Source organism: Camellia sinensis, chromosome 3, assembly GCF_055761805.1.
Source record: "Camellia sinensis isolate YWXY chromosome 3, ASM5576180v1, whole genome shotgun sequence".
NCBI classification, from domain to species: domain Eukaryota; kingdom Viridiplantae; phylum Streptophyta; class Magnoliopsida; order Ericales; family Theaceae; genus Camellia; species Camellia sinensis.
The window spans coordinates 79,308,997-79,326,377 of record NC_138963.1 but is presented as its reverse complement, the minus strand read 5'-3'; the positions used below and the strand labels follow the sequence as shown (position 1 = coordinate 79,326,377).

Below are 17,381 nucleotides of genomic sequence, written 5' to 3'. Positions count from 1 at the left end.
ACCATAGCCTATTTCTTTTGAACTATTTTTTTGGTATGGGCCTATTTTCTGTTGGATCAGGCTGGACGTTCGGCCTACCAACCCAACAAGAATTGTCCAGAATTGGGCTTAATATGCAAGGGTTCTGTGTCCTGTCTTGTTAAAGCAGTTGTGCTTAGAGGAGAGGAGAGCAGAGCAGAGGGTTTGACGGAAAGGAAGAAAGAATCGAGGGGGAGACACAAAAAGAAAAGAAAATGGCACTAAAGCTTTTGAAGCTTCCCATATCACGCTGTTGTAGTAGAAGCACTACTTCTTCTACTTGTATTAGTTCAACTAGTTACTGTACCTTCTTTTTCTTCTCCAAATCTTCCACCAACACCCCACTGCTGTCTGGTTCTTTCTGCTACTCTCTCTCTCTCTCTCTCTCTCTCTCTCTCTCTCTGTGTTTTGAATTCATATATGTTGTGGTGTATTATTATTGTTGCTTTCATTTCTGTTTTGTGTTCTTCATTTTTTTTCACTACCCATTTGAATTTCCTATATTGGGTTTATTTTATTTCTTAATTTTAGTTACTGATTTTGGGGCTTGTGATGATTTCTTTCATTTACTCATTTTATTGCTTGATAGATTACTTTTATGGCCAATAATCAGGTTACACATAATGGGTGTTATTTCATTGTGTTTCTGTTTGAAAGGTTCTATTTTTCTATAATTCATTCAGTTTTGGTTGTATTCTTGTTGATCATTTTTACTGTCTTCAAATTATTTAATAACATAATTTCCATCTTGAAAATGATGGCATGCCGAGTTGCACCCCTTACTCTGTTCATTTACGCTGGGTTTGGTTGGTGGATTTGGGAAGGAATTTGAAAAAGGAGAGGGAAAAAATATGTGAAATTGGGTAAAATGTAGGTGTATTTTATTCACATTTTATCAACTTTGTCCCTTTTCTCTTTCCAAATCCCTTCCCAAATCCCCAAATCCCCTAGCCATACACAGTGTTAGGCTATGTTTTGTTCATAGATTTAGGAAGGGATTTAGAAAGGAAAAGAGAAAAGGTGTTTCAAGTGTAATTGAAATGTAGTTGTATTTCTTTCACATTGAACCCCTTTTTCCTTTTTCCTTTTCCCTTTTCCCTTTTCCCTTTTCCCTTTTTTCTTTTCAAATCCCTACCCAAATCCTTGAACCGAACACAATGATAGGGTTTTAGATTATGTCTTGCTCAGGGTGTGTTGTGCTTATATGAGACCACCCACATTTTATCTTTTGTGGGTTGTTTTTAGATGTGTCCTGATTTGTTCTATTAATCTTCAGTGAGATGGCACAAGGCCCACATGCATATTCCCATTAGAAGCTTTGTCGCTGCTAATAAATCAGGAAAGGTTCAACTGAAGAAGAAGTGAGCTCTCTCTCTCTCTCTCTCTCTCGCGCACACACACACACGCATGTATGAGTAGGTGTAAGGGATGTGTAAATGACCAACCAATATGTTAATATGTAACCTTGGTCTCAAATCTCGATGCAATGGATGAATATTTACAAAGCTATAAATGATTAAAAGCTTTTCAATTGTTGCACTCCAAGAGAGAGAACTAGTGTGTTCAGTGGGTGAATCTTAAACTTATTGATGATAAATGATTAAAAGCATCCACATGTAGTCTTGTGTTCTAAATTTCAGCATAGTCAAAACTGAACTTGATTGGAAGGAAAAATTAAATAAAAAAAATTAGAAGCCCCATTGCTAGGGACGGATCCAGATTATCACTATGGGGGTGCAAAAGTATGTTAGAGGGTACAACCCTTATAATTTTAAATTATTTTAAATTTTCTAATATAATATATGATATTTTTCAAATTTTTGGGAGTGCGGTTGGCCCCATCTGCAGCCCCCCATAGATCCATCCTTGATTGCTTCTGCTTGTGAAACAGCTAGTTAATTTGCCGGCAGCATTCGTAGTGTTAACAGTGATCCTTTCAGTGGAGGTGCAGTTGGTGTTGGTAGAGGAGGTGAAGTGTTGGTGCTGATGGTAATGTTTGTGTTTTGGTATGTCAACTGTAGTAACTTGAGGAAAAGGTTAAATTTCCTTTCAATGGCGACATCTTTTTGCTTGACCAAAACCCTATTTTTTGCTTTTATGTCTATAATTTGATTTCAAAGTTCATTGCTAACCAAAATTTGTTGCGTTTTCTTATTTGTTTTTTGCGCACCAGGGATGGGAGGGAAGGGGGAGGGGGAGGTTAGATGCTATCATAATGGAGCCTGTGTTAGGACACAAGTTGGTAAAATCAATTCATGATGATGGATCCAATTCATTTCTAGATTGAGGGAGCAAACCTGAAATTCTTGTTGCATCATCAAGTCATGTATATATCTCTGGAAGTTATTGAAACAAATGCATCTTGTTATCAACTTATGATACTGGCTAGATTTTTGCATAATTTAAATAGGCACAGTATGCTTCAGTACACCATGGTAGCATGAAGGAATGTGGCATTAAAAATTGTGATCCATCACAGTTTTAAACATCATCTTAATGAACTTGAGATAGAGAGTAATGTGAATTCAATTTTGTTAGCAATAAAAGATGGCCATTTATCAAAACTCTTTACCTCATCTTATCAATCAATGGTATCAATCTTTTCAGGAAAAAGCGACTAGATGAGATATGTCTCGAAAGGTTTCAGCAATACAGCCGAACCTTCATACAATCATGGATCCTGCAAGGTAACTGGTCTTCTCAGATTGCAAAGTGTGTTGTTTACGATTTACAGGGGAATGTACTAAGCTATTGATCACTCTGTTAGTTTAAAATTCATATTGTCTAAATAAAATTTGTCTTACACACCTTGAAGCACAAAAGAGGCTTTCTGTTTTCATTTTGGTACTTGTACGTCTGGTATCTTGATTTTGTTTCCCAGATTATTTTCTAAAAGATTCTTCTTGAATCTTTAAGAAAATGGAAAAAGGCAAATGCTAGTTGAAATTTTCAATTTGAAATGAGGCTCTTTATTGTGTCTGAGCCTTTTTATTTTCAGTTTGGGCGAAGGACTTCACCAGTTTGAATTGAAATGAATATATCCGGTACAAATTATCACTAAAAGTAAACAAAAGAAGTGGGAAAGTTAAATATATTCGATACTGGATCTTACTTCTGTTGGTTGATCCTCTCTTGTTCCCGTCGCTCACTTTCTTCAGGCAAAGTGTTTGTGGATGGAAAACTGGTGAACAAAGCTGGGACCCCTGTCTCTGATGAAGCTGTAGTGGAGATCTTGGCTGAAGTTCCAAAATATGTATGTAGGTGATTATTCTCTAGAAACAACCCTTGCAATTTTAGTGCATGATTTTTGATTTGTCTAGGAACTTTGATGAGACAACAGACACATGAATTTTTATTTAGTCTCTTGTTGGTCCTGTGATTCAGAGCAGGATATAAGTTAGAGGCTGTGATCGAACAACTAAGTGTGGATGTGACTGGAAAAGTAGCTCTAGATTCGGGATTGTCCACTGGAGGGTTTACTGACTGCTTACTTCAATACGGTGCTTCATTTGTTTATGGAGTTGATGTTGGATATGGACAGGTAAGACTTTTATAGTGACATCTTGTGCTCATGAATTTTAAATGTTTTCTTTGCTTGCCTGAAGAAAATATTCAATGTTCTATTTGCTTGCATGATGGTTTAGAAGAAAATGCGGAAAAGAAAATTTAGTTTCGTAACTGCAGATTTAATTAGACTGAGTTAACCTGCAATAGTTTATTACTCATAACCACAGTTAGCACCAAACCTTGAGATGCACAATGCTGCATCGCTTTTTTGCCAAGTACTGGATGAATCATTGAGCGTGGACTGACCAATAATGTCTTGAACAATTTTCACATATTGTTTTCAACAGTCTTGGACCATTGTTTGCAGCAATGTTTTAAAGCTTGGGCTGCCAAGCTTGACTTATCTACTGGATTCCAAAAAGCCAAAGAGTGAAAGATAATACTCCCAAGTCTCAAGCAATTACCAAGGGATCCAGGACAACAGGCACCATAAAAAGCCACTATATTGTTTTGTTGAGCTGATTTTTATGGATTTGGTGGAAATTGAAAGCAGCAAGCTATTTAAAAGATTAACAAAAACATGGCATAGACATCTTCTATTCTCTTATACGTTTTCTTTTTCTTAGTTTCCTCAGCAACCAAACTGCACTTATAGGGGGGAAAAGATATATGCCTAAGTTGTAAGTAGCACAACTAGAGACTGTCAAGGTAGGCACGTCTTGCCAGTTTAAATATATCCGGGGAATTACTCTCCTCTTGCCAGATTACCAGTTTTATCAAAGCTTCGGGTAAAGGAGTTGTGAGGGTTGACATGAAAGGAAACTCTCAAATGGTAATAAATGTTTGTTATGCAAAAGGAGTTATCCACGAAAATGTGGCCCTCTATTTATATACTTAAGTATATATAAAATCCAATATTAGTTTGAGGATTGTAGATAACACCGGAGCCACATAGCCACATCTGCAAAGAGGCAAATAAGGCAGCAGATTAATTGCAAAATAACCCAATACTGCAGTAGCACAGTTGTGAAAAGTGCTGGCATGGCATCCTTGAGTGATGGGTTGGTTAAATTTTCCTTTGTATCGCCAATTTACCTTATGATCATCTTGGTTTTAATCAGTTCGAAAGTGAATTGTAGTGGATTTTTATTAATTTATTATTATTCATGTGTTAGTTCCTTCTATTTTTGCCCCTAACATGCTAAATGCATAAAAATGTTGTCTTAGCAACCTCCTTCCTTTCTTCCCTTTCAAAGATTCTTGTATATTTGGATTTCACATTTGTTAATGAGTAATGGTTGATGTTGATTTCTTAAATAGGTTGCAGACAAAATTCGTCGTGATGAACGCGTGAGTGTTGTAGAACGGACAAATTTGAGATATCTTCCTGGACTTCCACAGAAAGTTGACTTGGTGACATTGGACCTTTCATTCATTTCTATACTTTTGGTGAGCATTTAGATAGTGCTGAAATGATCTTAACTTGCATTTGTATATTTTTCCAAGCTGTTATTTATGACCATTCTTTGGTCTCCATTTATAGATAGAGCCTCAGATTTTCTGCATGCTTTCTAAAAGGCAGTCCATTTCTTTCTTTTATATAGTAGAGCGGTGAAATTTCAACATTCTCCATTATTATTACCATGATTTTATTAATCATTATCTAGATTTTTAGTCCTATTAAGGCTATGCTTGGATCATGGATTTGGAAAGAGAATGGAAAAGGTGAGGGAGATAAAGAAAAAATTTAGCTTACATTTCATTCACATTTCTCAAATCTGTGATCCAAACACAGCCTAAAGGTTTTGTTTCATTTTGTTCCTCTGTTCCTAATTTAACCCTAAATGCAGGTCATGCCTGCTGTGGTCAATGTAATGAAGGAAGAAGCTACATTGGTTACTCTGGTTAAACCCCAATTTGAGGCTCGCAGATCTCAAGTAAGAATTCATGCATTTTTTCCATTTTATTTTTTTTAGTGAAATTGCCCTAGGTCTAGGCTGGTTTACTGTTCTCTTCTATTACTTATATCAAGCTGAATCAGATTATACTTAAATAGGATTACTCTTGAGCTGGGGTTGAGTTCACCAATTGAAATGGCTTTGTTAAGATCTAATAAAATGGGTCTTTCTTTTGTTCAAAGCCTCTTATAAAGATAGGAACTCATAGGTTAGATTTCCAAGAGGTCTTGCTCAAGCATGGTTTGATACAAATAATAATAAGGCCAATGGGCAGGTCATCATGGAAAACAATAAAAAAAAATGAATAAAGAATAAGCACGTGCATGCATGTGTGCTCTTCTACAAAAGAAATAGACCAGGAAGGGCAAGAAGAATTTGTGGTTCACCACAAAAAGGAGTGTAGATCCTGGTGTGAAGTGTAAACATAGAACAGAGTGCCCTATGTAAAACTAATTTATTATAGACCAGTCATATATATTGTTTGATGGACTAATTAAATTATTTTTGTACTGCTTTACGCATACCCCTCTTATTTCATAATCATCTTTTTAAAATTATTTATACTGCGAGATTAACATGTAGTGCTTACATTTAACCCCATGGATGGGGCTCCTTGGGGGTTTATAGAGTCTCAAAACATATATCTTAGTTCACACACTTTTTTTCGTTCAAATTTCCAAACAAGATTATATGGTTCGGAAATCAACTTCTGAACAAAATCTTCTGATTTGGTTGGTTTAAAAGTTGATTTCCAAACCATTTGTTTTCATTCGGAAGTTGATTTCCAAACCATGTAGTTTTATTCGGAAATCAACTTTTGAACTAAAAATGGTGTGAACTGAGAGAGTTGTTGGTGGAAATAGAAGCTCCCTACCTGTGTGAACCTCTGCACTTCTTTTAATGCAGGTCTTTTGTGTGCAATCTGAATGCCTTTCTGTGATAGCTTTGTGACTATAAGAAAATTTGAATGTGCCAGCTAGTGTAGCTGCTAAACTCTTTTGTTAGTTTTACCGGGGAGCTGGGATTGAATCCCGCCTTCATGTTGTTTGAAGTCTAGGACAGGATGAGTGCTGCACCTATTGTGTAGCTCATTGCCGTTGGAGTGGAGCAGGAGATAAAAAAGAAAAGAACAGGGTGATTAAAAAATTTGTTATTTCTTTGTTATGTGTTGCAATCCTTAATAATCAATCATATTGCAGTGAAAATCGAATATTCGCCTCTGAAGTAAAAGGACAAAAGAACTTTTTAAATCTGAATTTATAACATCAATTTCATTGCAGGTGGGAAAAGGTGGAATCGTAAGAGATCCCTTAGTCCATCAAGAGGTATGTATATATTTGCCTCTCCTGTTTGATTGGTTGTTTTGTTATTTGTTTGGCTGCCATTTGGAAGTACCTATGATGCTTTTGAATATTTCGTACTCCAGAAACTTCCGCTTTGTGAGCATAATCATTTCATATCACTTATGGAGTAAAATCATCAGACACCATCAGACACGAAGATATATTGCTGTTTTGGCTATAACTGTTTCTTAGCTTTGAAATGGCCTTAACCCAATACCTCAATGTCAAAGCATAATTAGAATGGCAACAGCACACCTTACACCATCCACGTTCTCATTATGAGTTATCATCATGCTCCCTCCTGAAAGGTGTTATATTTTCTCGTGGCTCCCATTTGATTCCAGATAAAGCAAATCTTGGTTTTCGTTTTCCTTGTGATGGACGTGGAAGAGCGGAACATGTCAGGTATTGGCTAGGGATCATGTCTTCTCAAGGACTATTCTAGATGTACAATGCAATTTTGGTAGTAATATTCCATTTCAGCTGGAAAATGCAGTCAGATGTTTGGGACAGTACAAGTGATCAAGGAATAGTTGAATTCCCATTTCAAGTTTAACACAAAATGTATGATGAGTAATAGAGAGAATGTTGAAAGGAAACGGAGAAAGTAAAGAAGAGAATTCCCACTTCATGTTTCTCCTTTATTGCTTGCATTCTAATTTCTTGTGTTTAATGCTCCATTTGATTGCTGCAAATTGGGAGAAACTTAGGAAAGATGATTCTTTATTGTCAAGGTTTCTAAAGTTTTAATTTTTGTTTTGTCGTCTTATCCACCAAACAAAATGTGATTGACATTTGACTATAGAATTATTTGATTATGGTGAAAGAAGTATATCCTTTTGATCAGAGTTCCATTGCTGTAGGTTCGTGAGAAGATCATAAATGGTGTGGAAAATTATGGGTTCAGCTGCAACGGGTGGATTGAGTCCCCCTTGAAGGGTGCTGAGGGAAATATCGAATTTCTGGTTTGCTTTGCCCGAACAGCTGACAAAATTGTAAACCGACAAGTCCCACAGGAAAGCAGATAAACATTGAGTAAATTCCAGAACCAGAATGTTATCGGACAAGAATGCATAAAATCTTTTGCAACAAACTTGCATTTTCTTACAAAAAGAGCGTGGTTATGTGTTATGTATTTTATTTATTTTTAAATATTCTTTCTGGCAAGAGGTTGTAAAGGAAATGGCTTCTTGTGAATTCTTCAAAGTTCAAATGTAGTTACTTCCTGATGATTATGAAATAACTTATCGAGTTTTCAACTCCTGATTAATTAATTGATATGTCCATTTACTTTACAAAGCACTCAGAAAAGGAAATAACTAAGAATTGAAAGTGCCTAGCTGGGAGTGAAAACATGTGATTAAAAGTCATCCAATTGAGAGATTATGGCGAGTGCTAGGGTATAAAAATAAGGAGAGATTACAATTCAGTGAAAAGTGGGATAAATATTTACTAACAGGTGAGAATCTAATTGAGGTGAAACTGTCTTTTTACATGGAAATAATTGCACTCTCCATGTATACGTAATTATTTTTTGTCATGTCCACTAATTTGTAATTTCCCCTAAAAATAATGTTGAAAAATAACTTTACACCAGGTAACTTGTGCACGAGCTTTGATTGAACCTGGCTTTAAGTTGTCGATTATGTTAATCTTTGTGTGACAATCAAACTGACTTGCTTTTATACAACCTCAATAGTTGGGGAAAACAAGCAATGTCTGCTTAGCAATTACCAAAGCAAATCCAAATGTGAGCTGAGATATCAAACTAAATTAGTCCTTCCAGAAGTCATAGCCCAATCTCTGGGGGCTGGTGAAAAAAATAAATTAAAAATTAAGTACTCCAGGACCAACACTCAAAAGTTAAATGCCAGAGCAGAGGGATGAAATAGACTTTTGGTTCTGTTACAGAATTGCTTTACAATCTTCTTTTAATGCGACTAACTGACACTCATGTCCGAAGGATTGTCCGAAGGATAGTCATCAACTACAACTGACCAGAATCACTCAACATTTCAAATGGAATCCTAAGACGAACCACCTGCCCAACGACTGAGAGCCATGATACAAGATATTTTTCAAATGCCACTCCACCTTTAGCCTGTGAAGCATCAGTTATAAACAGCAGTTTCATCCATTCACTGGTTCCACATGGATGTAGTGTGTGCCATGGCCTGTTCAAGTAGGGGTGCTCCTACAAAGCAAAAAATTCAAGGTTTTGAGTATAAAATCTCAAAATCAGAGAATCAATTATTTACTTTGAATTTATAGCATCTGAAACTTCAGTTTTATAATACTGACAAGAAAGGATATACAGTTTTCTCCAAAAAAAAAAAAAAAGAGGATATACAGAAATAGAATTCTAAAATTGACCATCAATGACTGAAACAACTTAGTAGGCTAAGTGCATTTTTTTATGCTTGAATCTCGACAACTACAAGTATACAAAAACTATGACTACCAATGCCTAAAAGACTTAGTTGGGCTAAATGGCCAAATTTTTATTACAATGTTATCAATATTACTATCAATAATGTCTCATTGAAAAAGGGTGCGAAACTTATTTTGAAGCACACAAGCTAAAGAAAAAAAAAATGGGGTGCATACAAAGCAAAAGCAAGATGCATCTTATGACCACAATTTAAAGCCATATACCATGGATCATAAAGATGCTAGATTGGGTGCAATAACAAGAAACAATTTAATTTTGGTGAGAACAGAAACGCAGCAAGCCTCATCCAACTTGATTTGCAGCTTATGCTTTTCACTTTGTTATTTATTTTTTTATTTTGGGTGAAAAGTAAAAATTATAAATAAAAAGGCACCAAGGGGATGCCACCAATGTACATGAATGAAGTCAAACAAAATGAAAACAATCGAGCAATAAGCTATTCTCAAAAGATTCTAAAAACTCTAGAAATTGGTTCAAGGAATGATTAATTCTTGATGCCTTCACTAATTCATTGCATTGGAGCAGGCTCATTATCGATTTCCAGTATACACTACACAAATTTTACACAAATTTTTTTAGGGTACTTTTATCAGAGTTCTGCAGTATCAACTGCTGTGGGGCGGTCAAAAATAGACAAACAGTGAAATACAATTTTTCAAAATTTCCAATACTTTTGTTGCCATGTAGAATCCTTATTTCTAACAAGCGAAAATCGCCTGCCACAAGAGTGATTCTCCATATTGACAGGACAAGAACCAGTGTCTCTAGAAATCTACAAATACATTTCTTTTCTCTTATAGTCTCAGGTTCATCACCCCCAACTTATAAGGTTTAGAATGCAGAGAAAGTGATGTGCCATGACAATAATTTCATGTCCGCTCAAACTTAAAACTAACATTTGTATGGAACCCCTTTGAACAAAAGAATATAGAAAAGGTAAAAACAAGAAAATATACCTCCTGAGTTATGAATGTCCATTTTGATTCCATCAGCACCTTTGCAGAGTTTGCGGGGAGATCCTTTTCAATGTCATCCAATACTAAAGGTTGTCCGTCTATTTCAACAACCGTAACACAAAAATAATGGCATCACAAAATATTGCATAAAAATAAAAAATAAAAATCATTCTGTATGCCAGAGATGACTAAACTTGACAAAGAAAGTTGATACACAAAGGCTTTAACTCGCAGAATAATGCCATACCAACCAAGAAGATAATTCCTAAACCAGAAAAGAATGGCAGTACAAAATTATACTAAACCAAAATATTGAATAAGGACACGCCCTCTCTCTCTCTCTCACACACACACACACACAAATGAAGTGAGAGTTTTATGTATACTTAACACGACCTCATGAAAAATAATGCTGTCTATAAATATGGAAACCCATGAACTTCACAAAGTTACAACCATAAATCAAAGGGGCAGCCAAGAATAAATACTGTCCTTTCAATACCAATTCACTGGATGCCAAAAAAATTGAGTAAAAATTAACTTTTGTTCTCTGCCTACGCTAACTTTTGTTTTGTGCTTGACAGTGTCATTATATAAAGGCTGCTTCTTTTAGCTGTAAAAATGATGTGCGACAAGTCAGTATGTGGGACAACTTAACACTTCACATAGTTTATCACTTTTTTCAAGTAGTTCTTAATCCCACATCGAAAAAATAAGAAACCACCATGCTTCCCTATCACACCCTCTACAACAGGCTGTCTCAAGTATCAAGTGACCCATCCTCAAGCTTCCAAATGCCACGTGCAGGCATCAAGTATTACTTTACTAGTTTAAAAAAAATTTCTCTAACCTCCTTAAATCTGATGGGAAACCACCCTCATTAAGGTGAATTTTAGGCCCTGCCACGCCCCTCTAAGATTCTGGATTTGGTCGGGGCCAAAGTAGAACTCTTCATTCATAACCTATGGCAAGGGAGGCCCATACAAACATGGCCCATTTCCATTCTTGATTTGTTAGTTGCTTTGATTGTTTACTTTATTTAATTTACTTGGATTATTATATTATTGTTTGAGTGATTTCATATTTGAGATTTAACTTGTGAATTAACTGGTGATGAGTAGACGCTGACTTCGGGGAACTTTGGGTGCCTAACCCCTTCTCACCTTGCACCTTAGCCCTCAAATTCCTTTTGAAGTCAAATTAGAGGATATGGTTTTTTTGAAATCTAAAACCAAGTGGAGACACTTCAATTGATCATAGTTTACATTCATGTAACCACATGGGTAATCGGTTTAAGTCATTTGGATTCCTCGTAGGCTTTTTTTGAATTTTTGTGGGCTTTCAGTAACTAAAAGGAATCTATTGACTCGTGGGCTTTTTACCTAATTTTGATTACATGGTGTGAACTAGTAGTTAAGTGGGATTTTTTGGAATTGTAGTATCTCGTCACAACCTAAACCACTCAAATTTGGCCCACTTGCATCTAGCTAACAGCTCAGTGCTCCCTAGATGCTAGCATGGCTCACCTAGCTCACCAAATGGTCCATGCACCAGTTATGATATAATGAAGTAGACAAAATGAAATGAATACAAGCATATAATTTCTAGAGGCTCATGCTTCTAACATAGTTGGGGCAATTACAGCATGCATCTTGGTTTGAAATGTGAAACAACAAAAGCTTCACCAACTGGGGAGACAATGTGGTAGTGATGACATAGATAAAATACACTTGATGGTAATAATAGAAAGGTAAAATAAGTACCAACCATATAAGTAGCTTTATTGGCACTACTCTTATTATACTCATAAGTATTCCTAATAAAAGAATTCCATTTGAAGAAGGGATGTTATTTGTAAGGAAGCTTATATAACAGTTCAAGCAACCACATCAATTTAGTAGTAAAAGCTATATCACATAATTTTAGATGATAACAGTTTGGACATACAACTTCACAATATCATACAATATGTAGTAACGAGGAAGTCGAACAGAAAATTGTCGAGCTAAAGACTGGGCCCCCAAGTGTTCTCCTATCACCTAAGAAGCCCAAGAGAAAAATGTAATTCTACTCTGAGCAGTAAGCCCTTCTGAAGCACCGAGTCATCAGTCCCCCCAAAATCATCCAGACAGCCAGGTGTTTATCTATGCCAACCAATACTAAATCAAAGGCCCCAAAACCGTGACAACTACACCACATCCCCATAATCCAACTTATGCGGTTACTTTTCAACAAACTTGAGATGAATTCTACTTCTACAATAAAACTACTAAAGCCCAATGCTAATTCTTAGTAAGAACGCATCCCAACCTTTATTATCATAATCTCTTGATGGAAAACTGCAGATGTTTTCATGATCAACCCAAACGACCAGCCTGCATGAATGCTATAATGTAATGTCATATAAATAAACTATAAGAACAAAAAGTAGCACTTCCCAAAAATCATTCGATGTACAAGGATCATAAAAAATTATGCATCCATAAGAATTTATTACTAAATGTAAACAAGTTGAAGATAAAAAATAAATAAATAAAATAAAATAAAATAGAAAAATCGTTTCCTTTTGTACGAATATGGATCATATGTAATCATTGTGTCTTACAAATTTACATGGTTCGGCACATCGCACCAATGTTATCATATACAAATGCTCTCGAGTACATTGTTATTGATTCACTTCGATGATGTTTATACATGAGCACCACCTTTATATATAGGTGGAGTACAGTCACAAGGGATTTAAGATAAATATCATAGATTCATAATACACAAATCATGCCAATAATCACGAGATTTGATTAACCCATGAATTGTGAGATTTTAACTCTAATACACATGAGCTAAGAATTAGATATATCTGACTATTAACAATTGCAAGAGACATAATGTCCTTCCACACATCTAAAAAGGTATATCATGTATAATGGAATTGTATAAACATTGGGCCTAATATTCTGCAAATGATATGATTATATAGGGTGGACATACCACTGCGGTATGCGCGGAAATAAAGCACTGGAACCTTATATGACGAGCTGTACACTATGTGGAAATCATAACGATGTACTTCATGATCATAATTCCGAACCTTGCAAATAGAATGTAATACATCAAAAGAGTATCACCATGTCTGATTGTTAGTAATTTAGTACAACAGATGATAACCTTTTAATATAATATAGCCTTTTGATATTGTTCCCTTGATCAATCTTTGGTAATGCAGTCAACGAGACAAAAGATGTTTCTTGGACATTTATCAGGACTATAATGCATATATAATTCTCTGCTTAAGTGCATGCTAAGGCTTCAATAAGATAAAGAAATGTATATATAAAAAAAAAAGGATCTAAATCAAGATATGCATACCAAAATTGCATTATCAATATCATCATCCTGACCAGAGCAACTCAGATCGTCATGTACTGTCTGGCTTTGTTCATCATGCTCTTCCTGTACAAGACAGTTACAGACTGTAGATAAAGATCAAATCAACCATTAGAAAGTGAATGTCGCAGCAAACTATGAAGGCCAGACCTCACTAGACCTGGGAAGAAACACATTCTCTAGCGACAAATATCCTTCTGCCTGTATGTGTGTGTGTGTGTGTGTATATATATAGAGAGAGAGAGAGAAGAATGAAAAATGAGAAATTCAGAGCATGAACTGATTTTGAAGAAGTAACAAAGTGATATGAGTAAAAACTAACTTCACGGGCAGCAATCCAAGGGCATTTTGGACAAGGGACCCATGACCACTGAGAGAGAGTAGTAGAGTTAAACCTCTTCCATTTCTCAGTGAAAGCAAGTGCAGCAGCACAGAAGTCACTCGACGAAAGGGTACCATCCCAAGTCAAGATATCAATCTTTGCTCCATTCGAGACCATCACAGCCTGAAAAAAGTGAAAGCAACGGATTGAAATTGATTGTGTAAAATAAACTTGTCATTTTGGAAGCTATAGAATGCATAGCAAAATCCCTAACAAAAAACAGAGGATGTTTCGGAAACATTTGAGGCCCAAAACATCTGAAATACAAGTACTCTGGATTGGGTGGTTAACGAAGCTGTTGGAAGTTGAAAGCAGAAAACAACAGCATGATTATTTTTGAGTTTTGGAGCTATTCAACTAAAATAAGTGACAACAACCAATTGAGGGGTTCAGAGTCGAGGATAGAAATCTCTCACACCAGATTGTTTATCTGTCCCCAAACAGGCCTTCCAAGAACAAAACCCAACAAAACAAAATGCCTACCGGACGATCAAAGAAACACACCACAAAGCACAAGATCTGTACACCGAGCTAGCCCGAGCATAAGCTCCAAAAATGTGAGTGTGAACCAACTTTGAATAAATGGAAGTAGCACATCTTCAACCAATCCCAAAGGTTCTTTTTAAGTATCTCTGACAGAACAGAACCCTAGTAGTTTACTAAAATCACAACTAACTAGCCACCAAAAAGAAATCGTATACAGAGCACCACCAATGGAAAGTGCGTGTAAACATAGGAATTGTAGCACGAGACTCACACCAGAATCAGAAATTACAATTCCCAGAGCCAATATACAGAAAATCAATCATCTTGCAAGCAAAGACATATATGTTCAAAATTCTACATGAAAAATTAAAAAAAAACCCCGAAATCATGCCACAAAAGGAAGTGCTCTCAATCTATCTGAAAGCAATTTATAGAGTTATATATATATATATATATGGATAAGGACAGAGATGCATAATCAAAAAATATACATACAGAAAGGAGAGAAATTTAGAGGAGAAATAGAAGCTCTGTGTATTGGCTCTCGTTACCAACCAAGGAATAGAATACGCCGGCGATCGTTGACGGGAAAGGAACGCAAAGAGGCAATCGTCTGTCTAGTTGCTGGAAAAAAATGTGGGGTTTTGTTTTTCACCTTCTGAATATCAAAATCTTCTTCAGAAAAATTCTCTTATATCAAAAAAAAAAAAAAAAAAAAAAAAAAAAAAAAAAAAAAGAAATTGAAGTTCGAAACCCAACACAACACTACCATCTTATAATTCTGATTTGTGGTACTACAAATATCTCGTCAAAATTTTTTTTTTTTTTTATAATTTTTTTTTTAATTTTAATTAAAAATTTATTTTTTTATTTTAACTAATTATTTAACCAACTCTTTATTTTAACCAACTCTTTATTATTGAGTGATCTTTTAGTGGTTTGATATTAAACTAAGGCCTCACGTGCAAATATACTATTTTAGTAATTTTTTTATTTTTTAGTTAGAATATGAGATAAAAAAATTAATATATTTAGAATAATTTTTTAATTTTTTACGAAAAGATGTGTAAAAAGTAAATAGAAAATGAAATCTTTGATTTTTTTATATAAGTTGTTGGCTTTTTAATTTTTTTAATAACTTTTTTACTTTTAAACTAAAACAATGAGTTGCCAAACGAGAACTAAAATAGCTAGTTAAAAATTACGAGTGTATTTCAATAATTTTGTACTACTCCCTACGTCCCAAAATATTAGTCTCTATTCTATTTTTTATTATCCGAAAATATTAATCCATTTTCAAAATCAAGTACAAAAATAGTATAAATTTCCTATTTTGATCTTCTTTTAAATTAATTAACAACAAAAAAAAATAAAATTATGACATTGATATTTCTCAAAAAATATACTATCAAAGGGTAATTTTGAAAAATTAATTTTTTTTAAGTGTGATATAATTATACTACTAAAAATAGTTAAACCTCTTAAAAAGAATCATTATTTTAAGACGGAAGAAGTATAAATAATTAAGAGTATGCTCTAATGAATTTGATGCTTTAAACTCCTTAACAAATTGTTGTTAAGAGTTCTTGATGAAAAGATAGCATGTGCACAGCACAGAACATACTAATGGAAATTTTTTGCCCCTTGTATTTCATAGTCAAACATGACCTTAGATATATATTTCCCTTCACTTCCCTTTGTATGTCAATGGCTCGCAACAAGCAAAGATTGCAAATACCCAACACTCCATTGCCTTGCAACACTGCAATTGCTATGAAGGAAAATTTTGTCTGAGTTGTATTAACGAAATAACTTCTCATTCTGCCAAGCTTTAAAGGTGGAGATTTCAAGACTTTTAACTTCAAATCCAACAAACTTGCAAGGGGCAGAGCTTTTCCTCCATGGCAATACACTGGTTTTAGAAAGGCCATGAAAGAAAAGTTATTGCACCAAGGTGCCCAAAAAAGAACCAAAAAAAAAAAAAAAAAAGAACGAAAAAAAAAATGACAGCTATATTGATCTCAATTGGCCAAATTTAGGGATTGTTGGGATGACCTAAATAAGTGCACTTTTTGTCTTTTTACGAAAAAATGTGCAGAAAAATAGAGAGGTGATGTGATGGAAAAAAGATAAAAAAAATAGATTATTTTGTGTATGCCAAACTTAGCCTTACTTTTCCGGTCTATCTTGCCGAGACGAATTTAAAATTTTATTTTTTAAAAAAAAATCTAAAACAAATCACTAAAGACAAATAAATCAAAAAAGATTACTTATTTTTGTCTTTTCAGATTGTTTTTAGATTTTTTAAAAAAAATTATAATTTTCCAATTCGTCTTGTCGAGCTGAATCTAAAAACCTAATTTTTTTTTTAAAAAAAGTTCACTAAAAACAAAAATAAGCCAAAAAAAAAAGGGAGGGGCTTTTTTTTAGGCTCCCTAGTATTAAGATTTTATAAACATCTGATATTTTCATAATGTCTAAGGTCCCTCAATTTGATCCAGAGAAATTTCATCCAGAGAATTTTTCTGGACTTCCCAGAGAATTTCTGGACTAGAGAAATTCTATCTAGAGAAATTCTGGACCAAAGAAATTCTCTCCAACCCAGACAAATTTTCTATTTCTCTCCAGAGAATTTTCGATTTTGTTGAAAAAATCGCTATGCAAAAAAAATTCAAAGTCATAACCATAAATGGAATAAGAACAATCAATTTGAAGTTGAAAACACACTTCAACTTTAAAATTCTTGGCCATATTTATGCTCCTCCAGTTCATTATAAACAAAAGAAATTTTTTAAAAATACATTATTCGATCACAAAATCATACATATCCCCCCCCCATCAATCATGCAGACACAAAACGCAGTCAAAGGCTCAATTTATGCTTTCACAGCA

The 17,381-nt window shown here is 34.7% G+C and overlaps 2 protein-coding genes across 17 annotated transcripts; one reads left to right on the top strand and one right to left on the bottom strand.

The window, feature by feature from the left end:
- Nucleotides 1-127: 127 nt before the first annotated feature.
- On the top strand, nt 128-8,100 carry LOC114257566 (bacterial hemolysin-like protein). 3 transcript variants are annotated; one of them, XM_028197344.2, is made up of 9 exons: nt 128-372; nt 1,295-1,379; nt 2,626-2,705; nt 3,177-3,279; nt 3,403-3,559; nt 4,846-4,974; nt 5,376-5,462; nt 6,764-6,808; nt 7,690-8,100. In XM_028197344.2, exons 1-9 carry the CDS (start codon nt 234-236, stop codon nt 7,852-7,854), a joined length of 990 nt encoding a protein of 329 aa, XP_028053145.2. In that variant the 5' UTR covers nt 128-233; the 3' UTR covers nt 7,855-8,100. The 3 variants fall into 3 exon arrangements, with proteins under 3 accessions (XP_028053145.2, XP_082776266.1, XP_082776265.1); XM_082920140.1 differs by having other exon boundaries at nt 136-372; nt 6,910-8,100; XM_082920139.1 differs by having other exon boundaries at nt 137-321.
- Nucleotides 8,101-8,685: 585 nt separating this feature from the next.
- Nucleotides 8,686-15,304, bottom strand: ATG10 (autophagocytosis-associated family protein). 14 transcript variants are annotated; one of them, XR_014364197.1, is made up of 7 exons: nt 15,045-15,259; nt 13,782-14,126; nt 13,604-13,687; nt 13,226-13,325; nt 12,545-12,609; nt 10,235-10,332; nt 8,686-9,020 (listed from the first exon to the last, which is right to left on the bottom strand). XR_014364197.1 is itself a non-coding variant. In XM_082920148.1 (7 exons), exons 2-7 carry the CDS (start codon nt 14,118-14,120, stop codon nt 8,814-8,816), a joined length of 693 nt encoding a protein of 230 aa, XP_082776274.1. In that variant the 5' UTR covers nt 14,121-14,126; nt 15,045-15,304; the 3' UTR covers nt 8,686-8,813. The 14 variants fall into 14 exon arrangements, 13 of the variants coding, with proteins under 13 accessions (XP_082776274.1, XP_082776271.1, XP_082776270.1 ...); XM_082920148.1 differs by lacking the exon at nt 13,226-13,325 and having other exon boundaries at nt 12,545-12,620; nt 13,772-13,822; nt 13,944-14,126; nt 15,045-15,304; XM_082920145.1 differs by lacking the exon at nt 12,545-12,609 and having other exon boundaries at nt 13,772-13,822; nt 13,944-14,126; nt 15,045-15,299.
- Nucleotides 15,305-17,381: the final 2,077 nt, after the last annotated feature.